Here is a 24,779-nt window from a genome sequence, read left to right as displayed (position 1 = left end):
TCTAAAGTGATCTCTGCTAGCTTTTCTCATGAAAAAGGTGGACATTTTTCGTATGGAGCTTTTTAAATTGATGTGCGCTCTCTTGTTGCTCATGTGGCGTCAGTGCATGAATTTCTTTGCAATTACTCCCCTGATGTCTTATGCCTAATTGAAACGTGGCTCACAGAAACATCCCCACCTGTGTTGGAGCAGGTGCTCACGGATGAATATAGCATCATACACCTTGACCGGGTCTCTGACCACCCGGGGGTAGTTGGAGCTAGCAATCATTTTTAAAACCCATCTTCTATTTTGTATTATCACCATGTCACACAGTATGTAAATGGAAGCTCTTTTAGTACGCCTTACTATATCAGTTTCCTTTTCATTACATGTACTCATTGTTTATCGCCCTCCAGGCACACACTTTGGCTTTCTGAATACATTTTTAGATCTTGTGGCATCCTTGCAAGTCAAATAGGCTAACCCATTATTACACCTAGGTGATTTCAATATTAGGTTTAACCCTCCTCACGCTCCCATGCTGGGCCAGTTTTAAGTCAATGTTAGATCTTGGTCTTAACCAGTTTGTTCATGAGCCTACTCATGCTTTTGGCAATATCCTAGATCTAATTTTCTCAGGAGACTTCTGTATTCTTGTCTCCTATGTTAAGGAAGTTCTCTGGTCCGATCACTGCATAGTGTCTTTCTCTGTGCAGCTTCCGGTACCATTGCCTAAACCTCATGCCGATGCTGCTATGAGGCATAATTGGAGCTCTGAAGACCGCAACTTGCAAGCGTCGATGATCAATGACAGATATAATAGTGGTCCTGTGGTGGATTTGTCTGTTTTATCCCAGACATTGAGTTGTGTTGCTGACCAAGCTGACCAAGCTGCCCAGCTGAAACCTATTAAACCTCTGAGACATCCATCAGAGCCATGGTTCTCTGAGGAGCTTAAAGTTGCATGCCTTAAATTAAGGCTAGCTGAACGCAAGTTGCGTCTCTCCTATGAGCCATCTGAGAAGATGGCCTTTCGTCAGCTTACCAAACACCATCATGCAGGGATTCGGGACACTAAGCACGTCTTTTTTACCTGCAAAGTTCAGACGGCTCTGCATCAGCCCAAAGAACTGTTTACAGTGGTTAAGTCGCTCTCGTCCACCACTCATTGGTGGCCACTCAAACACAGTGCGATTCGATTTCTGATTTTTTTGCTACCAAAATTGTAGACATACTTAATAACATCCATCTGACAAGTCGGAATTCTGCTAATGTAGCCCAGACCAGAGAAGAGGTTACTGCTTCACACACATGGTCTCACTTTTCCCGGTTTTCTGTGGCAACAGTACTAAATGCTCATAGACAGCTCACATCTGCTGCTCTCTTAGACCCTGTTCCTTTGGATCTACTCAAAGATACTATGCCTTGCATAGTATGCTGGGTAACTCAGGCAGTCAATCTGTCCTGTCAGTCTGGCTCCATTCTGGCAGAGCTCAAACAGGCCATTGTCATCCCCCTTCTTAAGAAACTGTCACTGGATCCTTCTATCTTGGCTAACTTTCGTTCCATTTCTCTTCTCCACTTTTTTATGAAATTGTTGGATTCTTTGGGATCTCCTCTTCCCTGCTCTTTTCCTGAATGTTCATGCTTTTTTGATTCTTTAAATCAGGTTTTCGACTCGGGCGTGGCACAGAGAACATTCTGGTTTTCGTGGTTGATGATCTGGCCAGGCTGGTCGATCAGGGTGGAGTAGGAGCCCTGATATTGCTAGATCTATTGGCCGCTTTCAATACTGTTGATTCCATCCTGCTGTCCCATCTTCAGCCAGCAGGGGTGGACTGGCCTACAGGGAACTCTGGAGATTTCCCTGTAGACCGCTGCACCCTGGGCCTCTTTTGTGTGTGATTTCTAAATTTCCCGATAGGAAAAGTGTTGGGCTTGTTGAAAATGTGTAATATGGGACCACTTGGAAAATTATATCCAGGGCCTATTTTGGTTCCCAATGCACCCCTGCATCAGTGGACCTCGCTGGGCCTGTTTTGTCAGGATTTATAGCCTTCCTGACTGACAGGGGTCCATCTCTTTCTCTTCCCCCTTTCTCTTACTCTTCTCATGCCTTGTCTTGTGGTGTTCCACAAGCCTCCGCCTTGTCCCCCATGCTATTTAACATCTATATTCAGCCTCTTGTCTGTCTCATCTGCTCCTATGGCCTCCGATGCTACTCGTATGCCGACAACACTCAGATTCTGGTTTGTTTAGATCTCAACCACACTGATGTGCCATTGTGCCTGTGAACGCTTGGCAGCCGTGAACGGGTGGATGAACAGCAACTGGCTTAAGCTCAAATGGGACAAGACAGAGGTTCTGGTGGTTGGCTCTCCTAATCCCATTCTATGGACTCCCTCCTTTTGGCCTTCTGTTTTGGGTGACTTTCCTTATCCAGTGATTGTGGTTGATAATTTGGGTGTCTACCTATATTTGTCACTTTCCATGGCCTCTCAGGTCAGCGCGGTCTGCAAAACGGGTAATTTCCATCTACAGGTGCTTCACAAGGTGTTGCCATTTTGGCCTAGTCATGTGCGACACTTGGTTGTTCCAGTAATCAATACGGCTCAAGACTAGCGAGGCAACGCCTTATTCTTAGCCTAGCCCATTGGTCTTAATCGCCGGTTGCAGCTTTTGGAAAGTCTGACTGCCCCAGTGGCCACTAATACTTCCTATGGAACACATATCACTCCTGTATTCCACTCACTTCAGTGGCTCCCTGTGGCTAAGGGGATTGAGATCCAAACCCTCTGTTTGCTCCATCTGTTTTAGTATCGCCAGGGGGCTGAATACCTTCAAGATAAGTTTGTTCCCCATCTTCCTAGCTGGACTCTTCGCTCAGGCAATGCTTGCCTGGTCGCGGTTCCCAGATTTTGATTATCTAGGGTTGGGGCTGTGTGTTCTTAATTGCTACCGGCAAATTGTGAAATGCCTTAGATGTACCCAGAGTCACCTTGAATTCAGGCAGTCACTAAAGGCACTTCTATTTTAGGCTATTTGCTTCTGCTCCAGTCCGGTGTTGTGTATCCAAGCGCTAAGATGCCCTTGGGTGAACGTGCGCTATACACATTTGCATAAAGTAACATTTGTTACAAGTGACGATATTTCTGTACTAATGTTTTTGATATATGTGCTAGCATCTTGCAGCTGTGTAATAGACATTGTAACGCTTAACAAATAATAAAATACAAAGAAACAAAGAGGGTCAGGAACGAGTGGGGTGAAGGATAAAAATAGGATGAGGACAACCTACTGGTGTGGAGAGTCCCAATGAGGAGAGGACAAGAGAGAGACTGAAGAAGAAAGAAAAAGAAGCAAAGCCTTGGCAGAGCTCAGCTTGGAGGTTACTCGTAAATTGGTGAAGGCCGGTAACAGTTGGGACAAAAAGGCTGAGGAGAGACTTGTGCAGTAAAGGCAACCTCTAGGACAGCCTAAGTGGGAAAAGCAGTATTGCGAGAGACCACAAATGGAGGGGAATGGCGGTTGCAGCAGTGTTTGAGAGTCAGACAACCCTGCTCTAGCCCAGAAAGACCCAAAGGGTTAAAAGGAAGTGCTTGTGTCCCCATAAAATGCCAGATACTGTGATTGACTGTTTGAACCGCTCAGGAGGTGAAACACAGAGAGGGAAGAACTTGGTACCAGCTACTAATGCTCCCCAATGGTTTGTGAGACCATTGTCAAAACCACCACTTGTCGGTTCAGTCCCCATAATTTTGTGATACAATAAATAAAACCCTGAATTCTAGGTTGGGCTCCAGTTGACTGCTGAGCCCTTCGCAATTACACGTTTAATACAGACATGCACATACCTTGGGGGCAATGGCTACCACAAGCCCCCAAACACACAGAGGGAATGCTGAGGTGAGAGCCTGCACCGGCTCAAGATAGCGCGCACAGTGAGATAACAGAACTGTCAGTACAATATTCATTCAGAAACTAGCTTCATAGAAAGACCTAAACCTAAATTTAGCAGCAAACCAATTACCGTTTTGTTCTTTACTCCAAGTTGTGCACTCAGGCAATGATTATCCACAGGAAACCCACAAAATAAATGAACTCACCTACTGAGGCAGGATTAGAAAGGAAAGGAGGCGGCCAAACCCATATTATTTATTAATACTGCGCCGAAGCCCACAGGCATCAGGGCGCACACAATGACTAAAAGACAACACATGAAGCACAGGACGTGGCAGAGGAAATGGCATCAGTACTAGGATGTATGTAAACAGGAAGGTCTTCACGTGTTTGCTATACTGAAGTGGGTTGACTTTCTGCCAAAGAGTCAACGGCAAGGTGTTCCGTGCCAGGGTGAAGTGTGAAAACGGATTGAATAAACAGAAGGAAGGTTGAGAAACATACTGTTTGGCCAATATCCACTTTAACATCAATATCCCCACCAAGACTATATTTTCCCAAACCCATACTGAATATCTTAATTGCAGATAAACCAAAAGAAAATTAAACAGTTTATATTTCACATTTATGGTGCCGAAATTTGAGTAGACCAATCATTACCAGCATGCGTATTTTCTAACGTACGTGTTAATATGTACATTTGCTCATACAAAAGAGTGACAATAAATGGCTATTACAAATAATAAACAGTTGAATGAGTAATTTAACAGTAGCAATGTCTAATTGCTAGAGGTTAATGGAATAAAGGAAATTATCTCTGATACAGGACAGTATATGACAATTTCTCTTTACAAAATGAGGCAATAGGTCTGCATCCAAAATACATTTTTACTCCTGACAAAATGACAGAAGCTCACCTACCAGAAAGCAACTAATAGTTTTTTAAACATTAATTTTCTCTGTTTTAAGTATATATTTTTACTGTATAAAGCATTAAAAAATAATTGAGTAACAAACCTAATGTTGCCTGGAAAAAGTCCCTCAAGTGCGAAACATGTGTCGGCAGAAGCGACAAGTTGTTAATAATAATTTCTGTGTGCAACAATCTCACTGCGAGGATAACACGAGATGCCCGTTTTATACACGACTAGGTCATTTTGTAACATTAAGCCAATAATAGCTGTGACAGTAAACAAACTCAAACTCATCTGGCCAGTGCAGAAGCTTACACATTCTGAGGAATTTGTTAGAGAAAAAACGTGTATCCAGCTGTCGTAGCCTCATGAATTAACTACTGTGTAATCCAGTGCCACAGGTGATGAAATTGAATGATGAATCATCTTTAAAATGTAGAAGGAAGCTAAACATTGGTGTGCTTCCATCAATGTAAAGGCACCATGTTCTTACAAAGCAATGCACATTTAAGCATACCTCTGAGTGTATAAAAAAAAAAAGCCCTGGCTGTGTTACTGCTTTGTTAACATAAGAGAAACTTGTGACAGGGTGTATGCATCACTATTTTCTGTGCAGGTTTTGGTTCACATTTTAGAAAGTTAGCATTTGCTTTGTACACTGATCCCATACTGGAGCAGTAGCTAGCTTGGATACCATAGCGGTTGCACTGGGAAAGCGGAAACTCCGAACCGTGTGCTTCAGGAATGTGTACTGGTGTTCTATTTTATTTTATGTTTTCTTAACTGAATTGCTGAGCGGCGTAAATCATGTGCCGGCTTCCACTTATATTTAGCACTGCTAAGGTTGCAGCCCTACTGTATTCAACACTAGGGCTTTCTCCGCTTGGACACCCTATCGGATGGGTATCCCCCTTTCCTTTGCCACATACACTTACTTTGTCATATATTCCCCTCTCCAGACATTTACTTTGTCGTACCTTTACTTTGCCTGCATCTTTACATTGTGAAGATGGTAAAGGATGTGGATAAGCATAGCGTAAGGTTAGGCTTGGAGGCCAAGGAGTAGTACGGGGGTCTCTCCCTGCAGTGACAAAGTGAATGCTGGCAAAGTAAAGATGTGCATCCTCAGGTGGCAGCATAGGATATTGCCATTGGACTATTGTCGTCTCTGAAACTAGATTCAAGTAAACTCTTGCAAAATAAAAAGTCTTCATACTGAGTTGGCAAAATAAATAGCGTTTAACGTTTTGGTCCAATTTTGATTTAGAGGTGGTCAAATGATAAAGCTACCTTAATGCTAGCCTGGTCAACGTTAGGGAGATTTGTATAGTCTGATTGTCTCCGGCTATCAAAGTTAGTTCTTATTTTACTTTTTTTGCATCCTCCATCACCACTTTCAGATAGAGCCTCAAACATACCTGTTTCCCCACACATAAGCCTGCCCTTCTCCACTGCTATCACGTGTCTATCCTAATCTTCCTATCCTTTCCTGAAACCATTTTGTAACTTTGAACCATGTGAGATGCTCTGAGACCAGTGCTAAACAAAAATTCAAATAAATAATAATACTCAATGGCTAAAATGCATGCGGAGAGTCCAAGCCTCCTGTTATCAAGAAATGAAAGGCATGGTGTTAGAAGAGGGTTTTAGAGCTCGTGGTGTACAGTTCGTGCTGAAATTGCCTATTGACATCTTCATTTATTTTTTTATTTTTTTATTTGTGTTTAGTTTTATACAAAAGATTTTAACAAAAGAGACATAAAATCCTTTAGGTCAAACACAAGATATCCCTTACTCTGCAAAGATCGACCAGAGCGAAGGAAAACAAAAAAAGATTAAGATTCCGACATCAAGATTTTTTTTTTTTTTAAAACAGCAACGTCTCGTCTTATTCAAAGATCTTGAATGACATTCATTTTTGTAATTGGTCCAATTAACCAGTTGACAATATTTTGTCAAGATAAGCGACATTGGCGCACGTCATCATGTAGTTGTTTCCTGATACTACATATATCCACCAATCATCCATGTTTCCATTCAGTGGAGCAAACTTTTCCAAGGCCACTGTTCTTTCCGATCTCAAGTCTGGGCATTCTGTCACAATATGTCGCAGTGATTCTATTTCTTTATTACAGTCTCGACATAGGTTGTTAAACGTGTTTTTATCATGTTTTTCTAAAAGCATCTCTTTTTTGGGTAACAAGTTTATACGCAAGCGTAGGAACTACTCACAATGGTATCTTGATGGAAATTGTCGCAGATACTTTGGAACATAATTTACTGGGCAAACATCTCCAGATGTTAATAAACAAGATTTTAAATTTGAACGAATTTGCATGGTTGCTATCCAATCGTACTGAATTATCTTTTTTTTTACTGCACATGGATTGTGGTGTAAAAGATCTACAGAGGCAGCGACATGAGTCAAGTTTTTCGAAATGTTTGCCTCCCAGACTTTTAATAATCCTTGATAAGGACGTGCAGGCAGTTCTTTCAGAATTGCATATTGGACAGCATTATCAGGTAATGTTGTCTTTTGATATAGGGCTAGAGATTTCCACAAAACTGTAGCCCTCAATGATTGCAGACCTAGCTCATATCTGATCGCAGCAATTGCTACATTTTGTGGAAAGTGGAGGACCTTGCGCCAGAATTTCACTTCAAGCTGGTTCCATATGTTAGTATTAATGTTTAAGCCTGCTTCACTACCAAAGGTAATTGCTGGTACCCCTTTCTGGCAGTAGAATCGGATCACTGGGAGCAAGGTGAATTTACCATATTCACGATGTAGCTTGGATACTTGAAGAGCAAGATTTGTCATTTTTGCCATTAAGTGTTTAATCCATTCATACTCTCTTATTGACGTGTTGAATATTATCCCCAGATATCGGAGGGATTCTGTTCGTTCAAGACTTTCTCTTGAGCAGCCATTTAAAGTTTTTCCTTTGCTTCCCCAATTGCGATCCGAGTACCAATAATTTTTGTTTTCTTGGTATTAATCTCCATGTTGTTTGCTCTTAAGTATTCAACCAATTTAGCAATTAATCGTTGCAAGCCGATTTGCGTAGCGTCCATTAGTACCACATCATCAGCATATGTAGCCCAGCTCACGTGGTGGCCGTTGATCTTCAGTGGAAAGGTCTTACATTCCGACCGCGCATCCGGCATATCTGCAATATATAATTTGAACAGTAAGGCTGCTAAGGGGCAGTCTTGCTTGACAGCTCGATCAGTCTCGATTTCCTTTGATAGTTCACCATTGACATTCAAACCGGATTTTTATTGATGTATTCGAATGAAGCTGGATTACCATTTGTAGCAGGTCACCTGGGCATTTCCATTTTATCAATTTATTCCATAGAAGTGTCCGGTTTACACTATCAAAGGCCTGTCGTAGATCTACGACGAACGCCAGGAATAAGGGCTGTTTATACTTAATGGCCACCAGTTTCAGAAAGTTTAATAATGTAAAATGTAATTCCACTTCAACGCCACGCGTGAAGCCTGTCTGACATTCGTCGATCTTCTTCATGTCAATTACCCATTGTGACAGCTTTTTCAGTAACTGGCTCGTGAAAATCTTCCCAATTACATCTAACAAGGCAATCGGCCGGTAGTTGGCCAGGTCAGCACGATCCCCTTTTTTGTATATAGGCACAACTACCGCCGTTTGCCATGTAGATGGGATTTTCATTTCAGCCATTATCTGGAACAATCGTTCAATAAAAGCTGCCCACAAGGTTATGTTTTTCTTGAGAATCAGGTTGGTCAACCCATCAGGACCTGGCGCCCCAGAGTTCTTAAGTTTACTGAGCAACTCCTCGATCTCTGTTAAGCTATATCTGAAATTCCATGGGATGGAGTTGTCAATATACTGCCTCGGTTCATAAATTGTGGTGGATTTGAATACTTTTGAAAAGTGCTGTATTCAAGTGTTTTCACTTACACCTGTTGTCATGTTGGTCGTCTGGAAACTAGGGCCCTTGCTGATAATGGCCCATGTTTTGCGCCTTTTACGAGACAGAATCAATTTTAGCATCATTTCAGCTTGTTCTTGATCTCTGTAGCTCTTGAATGTCATCAACCAATTTCGATGTCGATTTTGAAGTTGCTTCTTGGTGTTTTCTTTTGTCATTGCTGATTGGCAAGATAGCCTAAGAAGCTTTAGATCGGTATGTAGTTTGCGCTTCCTCTCAGCTATTTCCTTACTGAAAGGATGTTTATGTATGTGGAGCATTACACCACTCCTTTGCCGGATCGAGGCAAATTGTATCAGTAGTGGCAGATACTCAACATAGGTTTCGCCACACATGCAATTGTTGCTTAATTTTCCATAAAGTCGGCGATTGCGGCTGGCTTTATGGTTATCCAATTTAGGCCTTGATTTATCTCAAGCGGCACATTGTATCGCTCACTTCTTTGTGTTATTAAGGACCAACATAGGTTGATGCCATCATGGTCACTATGTCTAAGTTTTATGATCTTCAGACTATTAACCGTTTCTATGAGGTCCCCGGACGCCCATATGTAGTCTAAAATTTTGGTAGACTGGTTTCTTCGCCAAGTTGTGCAAGCTGGTATGTCTCCGTGTGTTTGACCGTTCATCAAACAGTTTATACTAGCTAGCTCAACGGCCCATTTCTTTGCACGATCTTTAATAGAGTCATGATTTAGATCTTGTAAATGACTGCTTGAAGTGACAAATGAATGGTGGAGATCTCCACATATTATTATCGAAATCTTCCGGTAGTTTAACATAAAGTCATTAATTATTGAGGTGATTGCTGTTATGAAGGTGTTTGAGGCAATCTTTGCTGGGTTCCAATTAACGTTCACAACAAGTAGGAACTCATCCTGACCCAACGGCGTATGAGACATTTTTATAATTGTTCCTTGAACAAAGGAATTAAGTTGTAATAGTTTTACAACATTGCATCCCTGCACGCCCTTGATTAAAGTGATTAAGAGGGAGATTGGGCAGCCGGTTGCGTTTTTTCAATGCAGGAGAAGTGCATTGAAAATCCTTCACATACTGGTCTAGTTCTTATCCATAGTTCTTGGAGACAGATTATGGTGTGATCATCCTTGTTCAACTCATTATCTTGGAATAGGTGCAGAAACCCACGCGTGTTCCAAGATATTAGTGAACACTCCTCCACTTGTCTATGCTCTTTGGCCTATCTATGGTTTATTTGTGAAAAATTGTGAGTATCTGTTTTCCGCTGTACGTTATCTTGCAATTGACGCTTTGCATCAGAGGCATCTTTGTCAGTTCGAAATACTTCTGCATATACACTCGTCAGCTTTCGTTTTCCGTGTTCACACCCAGCCAATGATGTTTGACGGGCAGGGATGTCTTGGTTGAGTGCACTGCCGGGTCAATGTATTCTGTCAGTTCATAGCCAAAAGTTAACAATTCCTCTGTTGCATTTCTGAGGGTTGATATAACCAACTGGGAATACACGTGTAATACAACCCAGTCGGAGCGTTTCTCCGACATGTATTCAATGACTTTAATGATTCTGAGTGAAGGCACACAACTAAACAGTTTTATAACATTTCCCCGATTTAGGTTGGCTCCTTCATTGTCCTGTAAGATATATTCAAGCTGGAGTTTTTTTGTGTTTCTTGCACTCTCTGCCCAAGATTTAGCTGCAGGTTTGCTGGAATTCCGCAAACCTTTCTCAACCTGAGCAGTTGTGAATTTCGGATTTAATTTCACACCTGCTGGTGTATATTGCTTTGAAGATCGAGTCGAAACGTTCTCATTATTCGACTGTATTTGAGCTTGTTTCAATGAGCTTCTGAGTGTCGGAGACTTCTTTATATCATTAGACCTTAACGTGCCAGAGCCATTTGTGACAACTATTGCTGGGACGTCTCTAGTTGACTCACATTCCGATCTGTCATCGGCTTTGTCATTGGCACTGATATCAGAGCAGCTTTGTGAATCTTCATCTTCGATACAATATGTGGAGAGATTTGCCGGATCTTCAGAAGTGAAAGATTCAGGACCATATTGGTCCTCGTCTTCGAGTCGAGGACGTTTGATTGCACGAGTATGGGTTTTGGCAAGAGTCACAATTTCTTCTACGTCTTTGATGGCATCTCAGGAGAAGCTTGTCTATCAAGACGTATGAACATGGCAATAGGTGGTGGAGTTGGTAAGTTTCTAATAAACGCCTTAGCAGTATTACACTCTGGCTTGCCCACCTTTACTGCTCTCAGATCAATGATTTTAACATTGCTTGATTGTATACTTTTCTTATTTTTTTCTTTTCCCTTTTCTTTTTTTTCCAGCTTGTACAGAAGGTTTGTCTACAGAAAAGATTCAAAAAATGTCAGCGTTGATGTTGAGGGGTCTCGAGGTTATTGACGCGCTCGGTGCAACACTAGTAAATATAAAGCTTGCATGGATGTTATTTCCAGAGTTCCTTTGATTACTGGTGTTATTCAACTCTTCAACAGTTTTTGTTGCACCCGTTAATGGCACGTCTTTGTTCGTTACATTAGGTGATGAAACTTTCTTTGCATCAATATTTTCCAAGGACACCTCTAATCTCTCAAAAGCCTCTCTAACAGCTGGGAGAGGGCCAAGCGGTAATATGTCAAGTACTGGCACTGATGTTGTCATACGTGCTGAGTTTCTTGAGCATTTAATAGCGTTGACAGATGGTAGGGGCTGATGGAGGTGATGGCACATCCACTTAGTGGATTCAAGTACTGCTTCCATTAAGTCATTGTTTTGGACCAACTCATTTCTAGTAATATCACTCAGCCAGTTTTGCCATTCAGCTGAAGTTTCAGCTTCCCAATCTAGTCGGTTGTTGAGATGAGATGTCAATGTCTCGAGTGCGCTAATTGTGGTGTTTACCACCGCCAAAAGTGCCTTTTGATCCTTTATTAACTCATGTTGCGCTTCATATAGTTTCACAAACGGAATGAGTGCAGTCGAAGAAGCAGCCAGCACATTATTATACATTTGAATGCCAGCTGCTACAGACAAGTGCTGTTTGTTTTCAATCTCTTTCTCCGACTCATTTGAAGACATTTTATTAGTTTCGCTCATTCTATTGTGTTCATCAGTATCAAGCTCTTCATTCAGGACAATGGTTTCATGTGGATCCACGTCTATTTGCGACGTCCTTCGTTGCTTTAGTTCTGTTGGCGTAATACGATTTCTGGTTGTCAGAGTACTAGTTAGTTCTGCTTGATTACATTGCAGTGTGTTATCTACTGGTCGTCTGCCTCTGCCGCTCCACGAGCAAGCATCAATCAAAGGAGAACAGTCAATAGCCATGGTAGTGTCGTAAGTATCTGGGCGATGAGAAAAAGGGTTTGTGCTACATGTTATCGAAGACTTGATGTTTAGGAAATCCGCTGGCAGCCGCACTGCTAATCTGGCTTCTCTTGAAGCGGCGTCGGCAAAATGGAATTGGAGGATACCAACCCCAGGACCCTTTGCTCCAGTTATGGTCTTTGGGCTCTGACAGTCATTAATGTCACTAATGCTGGCTTCAATGTTACGAGGAAGTTGGTCACAACACTCAGAGAAGGTAGTCATTGAGAGCACTGCAGCTGCAATTTTAGAAGTGACAGTTTTGGGGGTCATAGATTTTGTTTGTTTAAAAATAAAGTCTCCAACTGACGTCCCAGATACTTGGACTTCATTAGGGGTGTCAGCATGGGCAATTTTATGATCCACTATCGGTGTCCTGGGTGCGTCGATTGTTTGTTTGGCAAGATCTTGGTCTTGATTTTGTGAAAGGACCCTCTTGCCATTACTGAAAGGACGAGATTCTGCTGTTTTGTTGGGTGGGTGAATGCCGTCGCAAGCGCTCTTTGAGCAAAACAGCGAGTCTACGTATTTGCTAGACTCTAGCAATTCGGCATTGGTTGGTTCTGCGGTTGTATGATCGAGCACCCCGGAGCAGGTGGAAGCCAGTTCAGGAGAGGCCGTCCGGGTCTCCAAGCTAACAGGTATGACATGGTCGGGTATGTTGGAGCATTTTTCTTTGACCGTACTATAAATATGGAAATCCTTGTGGTTCACCGTTGTTGACAGTGTTTTTCTTAAGGACAGCTCACCCTCCCCTTCGCACAAGTTCCGTTTTAATGGACTGGACAGGGATGGCTGTGACAATGTTTTCACAGCAATGGTGTTATTGATGTTGATAGTTGCGGCGCAAGTGCTCTCACCTTCGATAGCTGCCACGGACATCTTCCGTTGTTGTAGCTGAAGCTTCTGGCGGTTTAGGGGGCCGGCATTGCTAGGCTTCGTGTTCTTTGTCGGGGGTCCATCTTGCAGGCAGCTGGGCGGGTCTTCATTTTGGCCGCACGCACCGACACCAAGGTTGAAGAAATGGTGCTTGCAGCTAAAACAGAGGGGAAGGGCCTTACTTCTACTCCCCTACAGCCCCAAGACCCAAGACTCTGCTACCGACTCCGCGCCAGCTCTGCGGATTGACAGAGCTTTTATGCAGGATAATAGAGTTGAAGGCAGCACAGAGTGTCTCACGTATCAGCAGACCCAAGACTCTGCTACTGACACCGCCAAAATCCTTCATCGGTGTGTTTCCTGAAATGCAACAGTCTGGATGGTTGGGCTGTTAAGCGGCATCACCTAAACTATTTCTGGTCATGTCTGCACAATGCAATTTTCAATCCTTTCTTATGTAAGGAACATAGCCAACTTCATTAACTATTTATTTATTTTGACATTTGTTAAGCACACTTAGCCCGGGAGCATCTAGGCGCTGGTTACGTGAGCGTAATGGTTGCCATGGTTTTCTAGGTTACATAAGTTACAATCAATTACATGATCGTCATGGTTACATCAACGTTGGTAGCTCTTAGGTTACATTTGGCCGTAGGTTACATAATACATATTACAAGTGCGGTTCAGTTAAGAAGTCTGCAGGTCAGGAGATGGGCGTGGGGGGGGTTATATAGCTCCCTTGATTGAAGAGCCAAGTTTTGAGTTCTTTCCGGAAGGACGAAAGGGAAGGGTCTGATCTCAGTGTTATAGACATAGCATTCCAGAGTTTAGCTGCGACCACTGTGATCTCAATGTGTATCTAATATTAGATGCTTGAAATCATTGATGCATCAAATGTAGGCTACTATGGTGGGCTCGAAATGAGAAAATAAATCTCCATTAGTTTAAGCCATCAGGTAACAGTGGAGAGAATTCCTGAGAGAAATCAATGCTTTTAAAATTACCATAGCGCCACTTTCAGAGTCCGATTTATACATGTAAATTGAACTAGTACATGTGTTGGCTCAAAACTCCAAAGCATTGGGACTGGTGCAAACCTGGCCTAAAGCAAATGTATAATTCATCACATATGCTTTGTTCTTGCTTGCATTTTAAGAGTACCCCCAAACAACATTATTGAAACCATTATGGCTAATGAAAAGTATCCATACAAGTGAGGAATTAAGGCAGCGACCCCTTACAGTTGGACTGGCTCAGTACTGTTTAATAAAGAAATGACTAATGAAATTGGGTTGTGTTTTATAATCATGTATTTAGTCTGGAATGTGAACATTTGATACGTTTACTGTGAAATGTGTAACCTTTTAATGTTGAGTTACTGGAGCTATACGTAGTTTTCGTTAGTAATGTACGTACACGTTAAGATGCCATGTGTACATTGCTGGCAATACTACCAATATTGGTAAAACCCTGCTTTAAAGCTTACATGCGCTAATTTGTGTAGAAGAGGCATATGCATGGTGCTTTGTTTTATTTCATTACAACGCTTGAATTCGTCCTTGGCCCCAAACGTGCCTCAGTAAACCTCACTGGTGCGGCGAGTTGCGTTGCAGCCTGCACCCTTGCCAGACGGTTCAGACAGTACTGACCCCAGTGCTGTACATCCCGTGTTTATGCCAAACCTGAGGCCCCGAGAGGGGAACCAGCCGTATCCTGTCCCTTCCTGACCTTCTAAAAACCGAAACATGTGGGTAGACACCCACCGACGCACTTATTCGGCCAAGCACTAAATAAGGACCCTCATCTCTGCACCCATTTTACGTGGATTAAAACACAAAAACCTCCACGCGCACTCATGTTGGGAAAAGAAAAGAGTAAACTCTCCACCCTTGTTTTGGCTCTGGTGATTCACTCGTTTTATGAGCAACAAAAATGCAGCAGTGAAGTGAACCACTCCCACTTAGAAGCACATTTGCTGTGCTTGCATTCCAAAGTCGTGGGGAGGAGGAAACATGGACGAGGTGCGTGTTTTGGGAAATGAATGATGGTAGGGAAGGGTACGCTAGTTTTACTCCCATTCTCTGAAGCAGCCTTCCCGGCAGCTGCAGACGGGAGCCTGCCTGGCGACGCTCAGAATACATTCCATGCACAGACAACGAAAGCAACATTTCAACTCCACGGTGTTTCTTGCTTTAAAAGGTTTTTAAACTGACATGGGTGTCCTTTTCCAACAACTTGTTTAATGTATCCACTCTTTCTTTTAATCTAGGGTTGTGTACCGAATAGCTTGGTATAGTTTATGCTTGAGGGAGGGGTCATCATTGGGGGTAATGACTTATTTAAGTTACAGCCCGAGGTGAAGGCGAGGGCAGTACGTTATCCCAAGTAATGACTCCTCCTGAGGCCTAGAAGGCTCTATAAATACACGTTTTGTGGTTGTACTGTTGGAACTTACAGCTTTAATATGTGCATACATTATGTGTAATGCGAAAGGCGATTTATTTCTCTACAAGACAGTGTTTTATATTTCACTTTGGTGAATTAAAAGTAATTTTGCCTGTCACTTTAAAGCATTAGTCACATAATTATTTCAGGCACATTGCATTGGCGTTCCTTGTGCAGGGGAATACTTTCCGTTGTTTCTTAAGTGAGAATATGTGGAATGCAGCCAATATTTGAAGTTATTGATTGCATTCCGGGCATTCGTATTGGCTGGGAGGAGGTCAATAATACCATCAACGTGCTAATTAGTATGAAAGCACACTTTCAAATGTGCGTTCCCATGATTCTGTCATTTCTTTTTTTATTTTACAAGGTTATTATCTTTATTAAGAGCATACAAATCAGAAAAACGAACAGATATATTGCCCTAAACTGAGAGGGGGGGCACAGATTGCACAGGGACAGTGCCAAAAGTGTATTTTTGGCTGAATCAGTCAGTGCCACCACAGATGTTGGAGACGTAGGGGCAGTGGGGTGCAGCGACATAGGGCGAACAGAAAGAAACCAGGAGTCAGATGTACAAAAACATTTTGCACAGATAAAGCCAACATTACTCGATGTGGCACACTTACAAAGTTCAGAGACGTGATATATGGGGAACCACCCACACAGAATGAGCCCTCGCAACGGTCACTCTGCCTCCTGAGGCACACTGGCCTACAGGGAAAGAGATATTTCCCAAAAAGTAGGTTCCCCTGATATGCCATGTGGTTTGGAGCAATGTCAGTCAAGTGTAGCTCAGCAGGTCATGTGAAAGACCCTTCCTCAGCCAAACTTACTCTGCTAAGGCACTGCCCATTTGGGAAGCCTTTTCCCTCACAGGCCAGCCCATCCCTACTTACCCCTCCCCCCCACACCAGAAAATGCAGATCTTCAGAGCTCTTCCTAGTCCACAGATCAGCATCCCCTCCCAGAACTATTGTTGGTTCTCAAGCTGCCAACCACACCTGTAGATACACGACTGCAGTCCGCCGTCTCGCAGAGTGCCCTGCCATAACCCCCTACTCCTCCGATGCCCCACAGTGGTCTAAAGGCAAAAAACATGCTTTCCCACCAGGCAGACTCCCCCAAGAAGTGAATAGGGAAACATGATTCACTTTCCCAGCCCTGTAGGATGCTTCAAAATAACCGCCCATTTGGTAGTCTGTCAGTTTCCCCCATTATCCAATCCACCTACATTTACCCTGCTTTCTCCTCATCGAAAAGAAAATTCATGGCTTTATAGCAGGTTCCTACACCCTTCACTCTTCCGTCCTTGTTTAACAGCAGACACAGGGCTCTATTTCAGTGGAGCATGGAAACTTTCCTCACTTTCCTAACTCCTTTCTCTTTGGCAAACTGGCTTATAAACGGCGAGATTTCCCGACATACAAGTTCCCTTAAGCGTTCAGTAGGGATGGATAAAATCAGCCACACGTCACACTGCCCAACATGTAACTTACTTTCCACAAATCTATTGTGCCATAAGAGGAAAATGCCTGGTGGCTAGACTTCCAATTTCTTAATAACCTAGTCACCTCTCCCAAATGAACCACAGAGCAAAGTTCTCAAACTACTTCCCAAAAAGAATGTTCATCCATTACTCCTCACAGCTCGTGTCTGGTGGTTTATAAGAAAATTGGTGAGATTTCCCCAAAAGGTTGGATTGGTCATATTAATGCTTCTATGCCTGACATTTTGCTTGCTTCAGACCATTGCTACTGTCCTCGGGGCCTGTGTTTTAGCAGCACCCAGGCCAAGTCAACAAAATTCAACGCCCTCCCACCAGTGTCCCTGCCGGAGGGTGTGGGAGGGTCACCACATTTTTAGTTGCTCTGCTAAATAGAACGCAGCTGCAAAAACCTGCAGTGGCGCTCTATTTAAAAGTGCTTAACTCCCTGCTTCCATGCAGGAGCGGGGAGTTAATCACTGTAATAGAGCGCAGCTCTCAAACCAGCATCGGCGCCCTACTGAACTAAAAAGTACCCTGCTCTCCTGCTGGCATGCACTCCAGCAGGAGTCATTACAATAGGGTGCCTGCCGTGCCTTCACCCACCACGCGAGCTCAGGGAGCCCTTGAAAGACTCCCCAAAGCTGACATGGCAGGCGGGCTAATATGGTGCCCCAGGCAGACGCCCGGGTGGCTCGGCCTAAAGCCGGCCCCGAATGGCCTCCACCTTAGTTGAGTGAGGAATTCCAGTTTCAGCAGAGGGCTGTCTAACCAAAACCATTCCCTCTTGCTCGTCCTCAATCCTTCTAACATCAGATAAACAGTAGACTTTAATCAAAATATCAAGGCGTCTGAAAAATGAGATGACACTGATGGGTGCGAGCAAGAAAAGACATGCAGTAGAGAAAGTCTGTGGTGGATCAAAGAGAACACTGAGGTCGCAGGAGAGAGGTGAGGCAAAGTGAGTGGCAGATAGTCTGGCACAGACATAAGTAGAAGGGACAGGCAAGAACATGATTTCAATTTTAGATGAATTAAGTCTGCAATAAGAGGTAAGGCATCCAATGTTCTATGGCTGAAAGACGGGCGAGTCTAAACTGAAGAGAAGATTTGGGATTCGTCTATGTATAAGAGACAACTTAAATCATACTTGGGAAGATATTAGTGATGATTAGTATAGGAGGATCATATGCTTAAGACTGCCAGCCATGTAGAACTGGGAGCTACATATCCCCTTGTCCCATTTCCTGCTTTCTTCCTCTCAATAAAACTAGGATGGGCCCAGTGTAAAACGTGCCAGTTTACAACTAAAATCCTAGTGAGAAAATATAGGAAAATAAAAAAAAGGATAAAAAGCTGCAGAATGCCAGTCAACATGTGCCAATATAAAACCTACACGTGTTGAGATACACAATCCTGTCCTACATTGCAACTCTTCGACTGGCGGGGCCCACCTCTTCCTTTCTAGGCATAGTAGCTCTTCCAACGTAAGTCAATGTGAATTGAATAAAGCTTTATGTTCCTGAAGTGTTAAAATGCGAGATAGGATACGGGTGAAAGGAAGCGAGTACCAACTACGGACTCCAGGTTTGGAAGACCTCGCCGTCAAAAATAAAAAGCAACACACACACCCTGCCCCATGCACAGAGCAGCAAATTTGGCAGAGGTGTTCTGCGCATGCGCGCTCCAGACTGTCACCAGTGGAAGAGGCAGTACCGCACCCTAAATCCCGGGACGCTGGCGGATAGCGTGTTTTGTAATGGTCAGTTTACTCACAGGCGTTGTGAAACCTGGTGGAAGTGGGGATTAGGCCTCAAGAGCGCACCACTCCGCCCCCACCCACATTGAAAACACAAATTGCAAACAGCGCGGACAAAATAAGTGTTAATAACAAATGACAATCTCACATGTCCTGATTTCGCGAACTCACCAACTGCCGCGCCACGTCGGGGGAGGCCATTGCGCTGTGCCGCTTATCTACGCTGGGCTGGGGTCGCTGCAGCGGCGACGGCGGTAGCGCTCTAGAGCCAGAGGTTGAAGGACCTTCTGGCTCAATTTCGCATCGCCCTCGGCCCAGCCCCGACATGCCTCTCTGAACGCCCCCTTCCTCTCCCTCCTCCTCCCCCTGTACCATGCCCCCTCCTCCCGCTGAGAGAGGGTGCCGCTCGGGGGGGATTCAAACTTCGGAACGTAACCGACGGCCTGCGAACCCCAACCGACAGCAGGGGGAGCATCTATATTCAGCAACTCGACGAGAAACGACGACTGCAAGTCTGTCCCGTTCCCTTTTACAAAATAGCGAAGGGCAGTTATCGCACACTTAACAAAGTCTATTATAGCTGATTTGCCTGAAACCACTGAGGGATTTTTCTCTCTCCCTAATTACTTCCATCCCGTGTCTGCCCAACTTCCTGACTCGGGGTTACAACGGTGCCTTTAGCTTCACAGTTAACACCGCCTCCCACCGAGTCAGAAGATAGGCTCATTTTGTTTAATGCTTTAAGTGGAATTAAAAAAATGTAGGGTGGAAGGGGGACCCGTCAGGAAACCATTTTTTGGGCCTGAGATACGAAGTATCTGCAAATATACTCTACCAAGTTTTCTGTTTGCTTATGAGTGAAATTAGCTTTAATCAATAACCCTCCGCCCAATTCCTGGCCTCATCAGGAATTGTCCTACGATTCTTTCCCAGCTGCGTGATTTCACAGGGGAGTATGTGTGACCTGAATTTTGCTCTCGCACTCGCAGCATAATTTGCTCCCAGCAGCTTTAATCTTTATGCAAGATGCAACTAAATTGATCAAGAAAGACTGCCCTCAGCGGGAATCCTGTTCCTACTGCTGGATTTGCCCCTGCAGAAAAATGTTACCAACAACAGCACTCTACAGTGACCACACAAGTTCGATTGCCCCCCTCTAACTCGGATTTCCCAGTCAGGAAATACCATGAAAGGAATTTAACCCCCACTACCTTATTTTCAGAACAGAAGTTGACCCAACATGGATGGAGCCCTCACTCCAAACATGGCCATAAGTGCTAGAATGCTAAGTCAATCCAGGACTGGGCACGCATTTCAAAAAATGGAGTGGTGATTGTTGACAACACTGAGATGCCCAAGCAGAATTTTACTCTAGTATTAATTGTGAATTGCCCCTGCTGGACTTCAAACTCTACCAGTCAGTTATATTCCCCCCACACTGCAAGAAGTGTTTTCAGCAATAAAAAGAATTACCTTATCCAACCCCATGCCCATTGACCTGGACCTGAACTGCCTTTGAGCCTCAATGTTCCGTGCCTGTGTAACACCCAGGTGAGCATGTGGTCACAAAAGATCTGCAGTAAGTCCGAGTGCAGCACATTTTTTTTATTTTTGGGGGTTCCCCCCAATTTTCCCCTCATCCACCTATTTTTTGCAGTTCCCAACCCCCCCCAACTCGTTATATCCCCCCCCACAAAATGTTGATGTGTTTTTTCAGCGATCATTTTTCGAGAAAACACCAGTCGAAAAAAACTACTGTCGATGATGCAACGTCCTACCTATGTGATAAGGATAGGATGGAAAGAAGAAAGCAAAACCCTGTAACAGCCTTGAGCCAAACTCCTCAGAGAGTCTGTCACAGTTCCTGGTACTATAAAATGCACTTTGCACTATTAGAAATATGTATGATTGATTCCTAACACTTACATAGTGCAGACTAACTAAGATGGGTGCTAATTAGCCTAACTGCTACAGAAATTAGAAGGATTTTAGCTGGTTTATAAAAGATAACAAAAAAGTGATTAAATGGAGACAGAGGGAGAGTCTTCTCTGGGTTAAAGTCGACTGGACTACAAAACAGCATGTTCATTTAGAGGAGAGCTTAAAAGGAGGGACCTTTAAAAGCGGATGGTTTCAGCCTCTTCGTGTCTGTTAAGGAGTATATATCGAATAAGCCTAGAGGTGAGTGACGAAGGGATAGATCAGGGATGTTCTTAAATGCTAGACAGGCTAGATAATATTTTTCCTATACTGAAGCTTCAACCAATTAGGAGGCCGTCTAGATTGGGAAATATCTCTTTTATGAAGTCCAAGCATATAATATAAAACTGCCTCACTAGTTTATTCATGCTGGTAACAGGGAGGCCATCTTAGCGACAAATTCGATCATCCACACAATAGGTTTGCACTCGCCAGGGCTTTTTTGAAATTTTAAATGAAATTGAATGATGTTAGATGAACCTCTGGAAAATGTGTGGGGCTAATCAGCACACATTTTCCTATGCTCACTGCACGACTTACACATAGACCCATGTACTCTGGGTGGACAAAGTCTACAGACGCAGTCCCCCCTGTCATATTTAGTTGGGATATGACAGGAGGCGTACACAATGAATCTCCAGAAGGGTGAGGGCCAAACCTTCCCCCTGCCATGGCCAGCCTAATTAACTAATAAATGCTCCATGGATCCACCCTGTGCTTTTGTTGATCCCTGTAGCTGGTGGCAGTGCTTTGCATATTAATCAGAAAATACTTTAAACAGGCCCACATGTGGCATGGCTACAGAGGCTAACAAAGGAGGCAGGAAACCCTAATACTCCTATGTCCCGTCCCCTTTCCTCCATACTTTTGGGACATTCCATCCTTTTTGTAAAAAAGCATAAAATTGAAATGTTTTGTCCCTCTTCTCTTTTTATGTAGGGTACCGCACATGGCCGTAACCCCGCTCTCCTTAGCTCCGCCCCGCGCATCACTGTTCAGTCCTTTTCTCCGCGCGGTCGGGCTGGATGCACTAGCATCACTGGGAAGACCTTTTTCTTCCCGTTGTCCTTCTCTCCTGCTCTGGTTCTGCGGTCGCGTAATCCTCTGTCTATGCTGGAGTGTCTGGGATTTGCCACTTGTTCCTCTTGCGAGCTTCGCTTCGCTAGGGCGGATCCCCATTCTCTCTGCTTGGAGTGTCTGGGACCGGATAACCTGGGACTCGTGTTTCTTCTGTGACTCCCTTTCGGTCCGGGCACTTCAACATCGTCTTCGTAGGTGGGAGGAGATCTTCCAGAAGGTTCATCCATCACATTTCCAAATCTTCATCGACGGAAAGAAGAGGCTCCCAGTAAGTTTCTTTCTTTTCAGGGCACCCCGGCCGGGGGACTCCGTCCCGGGGTGCTCCAGTTCCGGGAGGGGCTTCAAAAGCTCTGCTACCAGGGTTCTTCCTGAGGTGCCTCGCAGGCCTAATAGGCATACCAGGGTTTTCTCTGAGGGTTTCTGCGAGGGGCCTGCCTTTACCGGGTCATGATCTGAGGTTCACCGATCAGGTGCTAATAGCCAGCATAGTCGTTCTGAGGCGTTGGGTACCGGAGTTCTCTCCGAGGTCTCCTTGTCAGGAGTTTCCCACAAAGATACCGGTGCGCGCCCTGAGACCTCTGTTGAGGCTTTCTGTACCGAACCACAGTTCGAGGCCCCTGTCGGGGGAGCTATTAAGACCAGACTCTGTTCCGAGGTTCCTCTTAACGAGGCTAAGGTGTGTACCAACAGAACTTAGAGGCCTGTTAAAGTCTTGTATGCGAGGTGGATTCCTCAACTTTCCCACGCTCGCAGAATCACCGGTTCTGTTGAGGGGGCACAGGGAGAGGTCGTCGACCGTAACTCCTCTGTTACCGGCATTGCTGAGGTTCCTCCTTTGGAGGCTAATTCAAGGGACAGGATGTCCACTAAACATCCAAGGCACCATAGTACCGGCTCTGCCAAGGATCCTTGTGTCAAGGCTAAAATCTCTGTCAAGTCCCCTGATCAATCTGTGAAGTCAACTGCCTCATCTACACATGTGATGCAGTTCTCCTCAGATGTTCACAAAATGGCGGGTCTTCCCATGTGCTCTATGGTGGGCATTTTGTATTCTTCCCTCACCCACGCTATCGACGGCAGGTGCTGGGAACCTTCTTTTCGGTAGACAACCTTTTCCACGCGACAGTGTGAATTCGTTCCGCCCTTCCTATGACTGGCGTGCTCAGATGCCACTACCGCATTCGGTCTTGCTTCCTCCTACATCTGCCCCATTTGTCTATATAGACCCGGTTGGTGGCGGGCCCTCTTGTCAGCCCACTGCGTTCGTGGGATTATACTCCTCATGAGAGGACTCTGCCCACTCCAGCACCGAAGGTGTCGGCAGAGGATGCCTTTTTTGGGAAATTTCATAGTCTAATGAACTCTGATCCCACAAAGGAGTACTTTAAGGGCCTCTTTAGGGAAATCTTCCCTCAGACTCAGTTGCCTGCCCCGGCGGCAGCACCTCCTCTGCCTCTCGCCCCTCCTCCGGCTCTTCCGCCACTGACTCCCCTGTCATCGGTGTACAAGACATCAGCAGAACGTGATGTCAATCTGACGCCGTCGCAGTTGGGTGATCCAGATGCTCTAGGCAATCCTTTGTCAGATCAGGACAGTGAGGACAAGCCCGCTCTGTACGAGCATTTCACGACCGGGTACTTGACATGATGTCACTCCTTGACATACCAGTGCCTGAGGCACCCGCTCCCCAGGAAGGGGTGCTGTCGGGGGCGCTAACCTTGTCTCCACAGGAGTGCACCGGCCTGTTCTTCAGAGGGACGTCCTGGCCGAGGCCTGGAAGGTCTGGGATAAACCCCACAACGGGATGCATGTAAATAAAAGGATTGATGCCCGTTGCAGACTTCAAACCTCCAAGGAAGTAACCTTGGCGTCATTCCCGCTCCCGTCATCAACGGTGGTAGCAGCCGCCACTATGCAATCCAAGCCGGCCTCTGCGTCTTCCGCAGTTGCGGCTCAAGTCCTGCCCAAGGAGGACAAATTGCTTGATTTCTTGGGCAAGAAGATTTTTGCCAATTCGGTGCTGCAATTGCGGCAGGCTAACGCAGAGCTCATCCTGGCGGCGGCAAATATGAAACTGTGGAGAGATTTGTCTGACTTCCAGGATTTCATTCCTGTTGACCGGTTAGAAGACTTTAAATGTGGCTTGTCAGACGCCAGGGTGTTGGCACAGGATATGCTGGAGGGTGCCACGCATCATGTTGACACCTCGGCTCGTGGCCTCATGCGGGAGGTGGACACCTCTCATCAGGCTTGGCTTCATGCAACAAAGTTTCAAAGGAGGTCTAAGATAAAGTTCCGGACCTACCTTTTGAGGGCAAAGAGTTGTTTCATTCTTCAATGGATGACAAGCTCACCAAGACTAAGGCAAGCACGCAAACTGCCAAGTTACTGTCGCTGCTCGTGATGGCCTGAGTCAAAGCTCAGAGATCCGGGTCCCATTTAATCCTCCCCTCCAAGCTTCTAGATCTCACGGCAGTGGAACCGGTTCTCCTAGGGGAAAGAGGGGAGGGCTTCTACCATCTGTTTACAGTGCCAAAACCCAACCAGGCTGGCCTGCGCACCATTTTAGACCTTTCCCAGTTCAACATTCCTCTTCCCCAAGGGAAATTCCAAGATGATTACGCCATGCCAAATAAAGTCCTCTCTTCAGAAGGGCAACTGGCTTAGCGTTGTGGACCTTGAGGATGCTTATATTCATATACTGATTCTGGAGCCCGCATCGGAAATATCTGCGGTTCGCCTTGGGAGAGGAGCACTACCAGTTTTGAGTGCTCCCTTGTGACTCAGCTCGGCGCTGCGTGTTTTCACGAAGATGATGTCAGTCATTGCGGCCTTTTTAAGGCTACAGGGTATTCATGCGTATCCGTATTTGGATGACTGGCTTCTGCGCAGTCCTAGTCCGGTGAAAGCCTCAAGCAATCTTCAGTCTCTCCTTCAGCTCCTGTTCAGTCTTGTGCTGTCGGTGAACTGGCACAAATCCTCCATGACGTTCTCTCAGGACCTGATTTTCCTGGG

General features: G+C 44.8%; 1 protein-coding gene across 1 annotated transcript in view; it reads right to left on the bottom strand.

Moving 5' to 3' along the window:
- Positions 1-19,046, bottom strand: part of SEPTIN10 (septin 10) — a 671,502-nt gene extending 652,456 nt beyond the window's left edge. Inside the window, exon 1 of the mRNA XM_069636860.1 lies at positions 18,876-19,046. Within this exon, the coding sequence (XP_069492961.1) occupies positions 18,876-19,031 (156 nt within the window). The 5' untranslated portion in view covers positions 19,032-19,046. The remainder of the gene's footprint in view (positions 1-18,875) is intronic.
- Positions 19,047-24,779: the final 5,733 nt, after the last annotated feature.

This window comes from Ambystoma mexicanum, chromosome 7p, assembly GCF_040938575.1.
Source record: "Ambystoma mexicanum isolate Mex_15411 chromosome 7p, UKY_AmexF1_1, whole genome shotgun sequence".
Taxonomy (NCBI): domain Eukaryota; kingdom Metazoa; phylum Chordata; class Amphibia; order Caudata; family Ambystomatidae; genus Ambystoma; species Ambystoma mexicanum.
The sequence above is the reverse complement of the archived record's forward strand: the minus strand, read 5'-3'. Positions and strand labels throughout refer to the sequence as shown.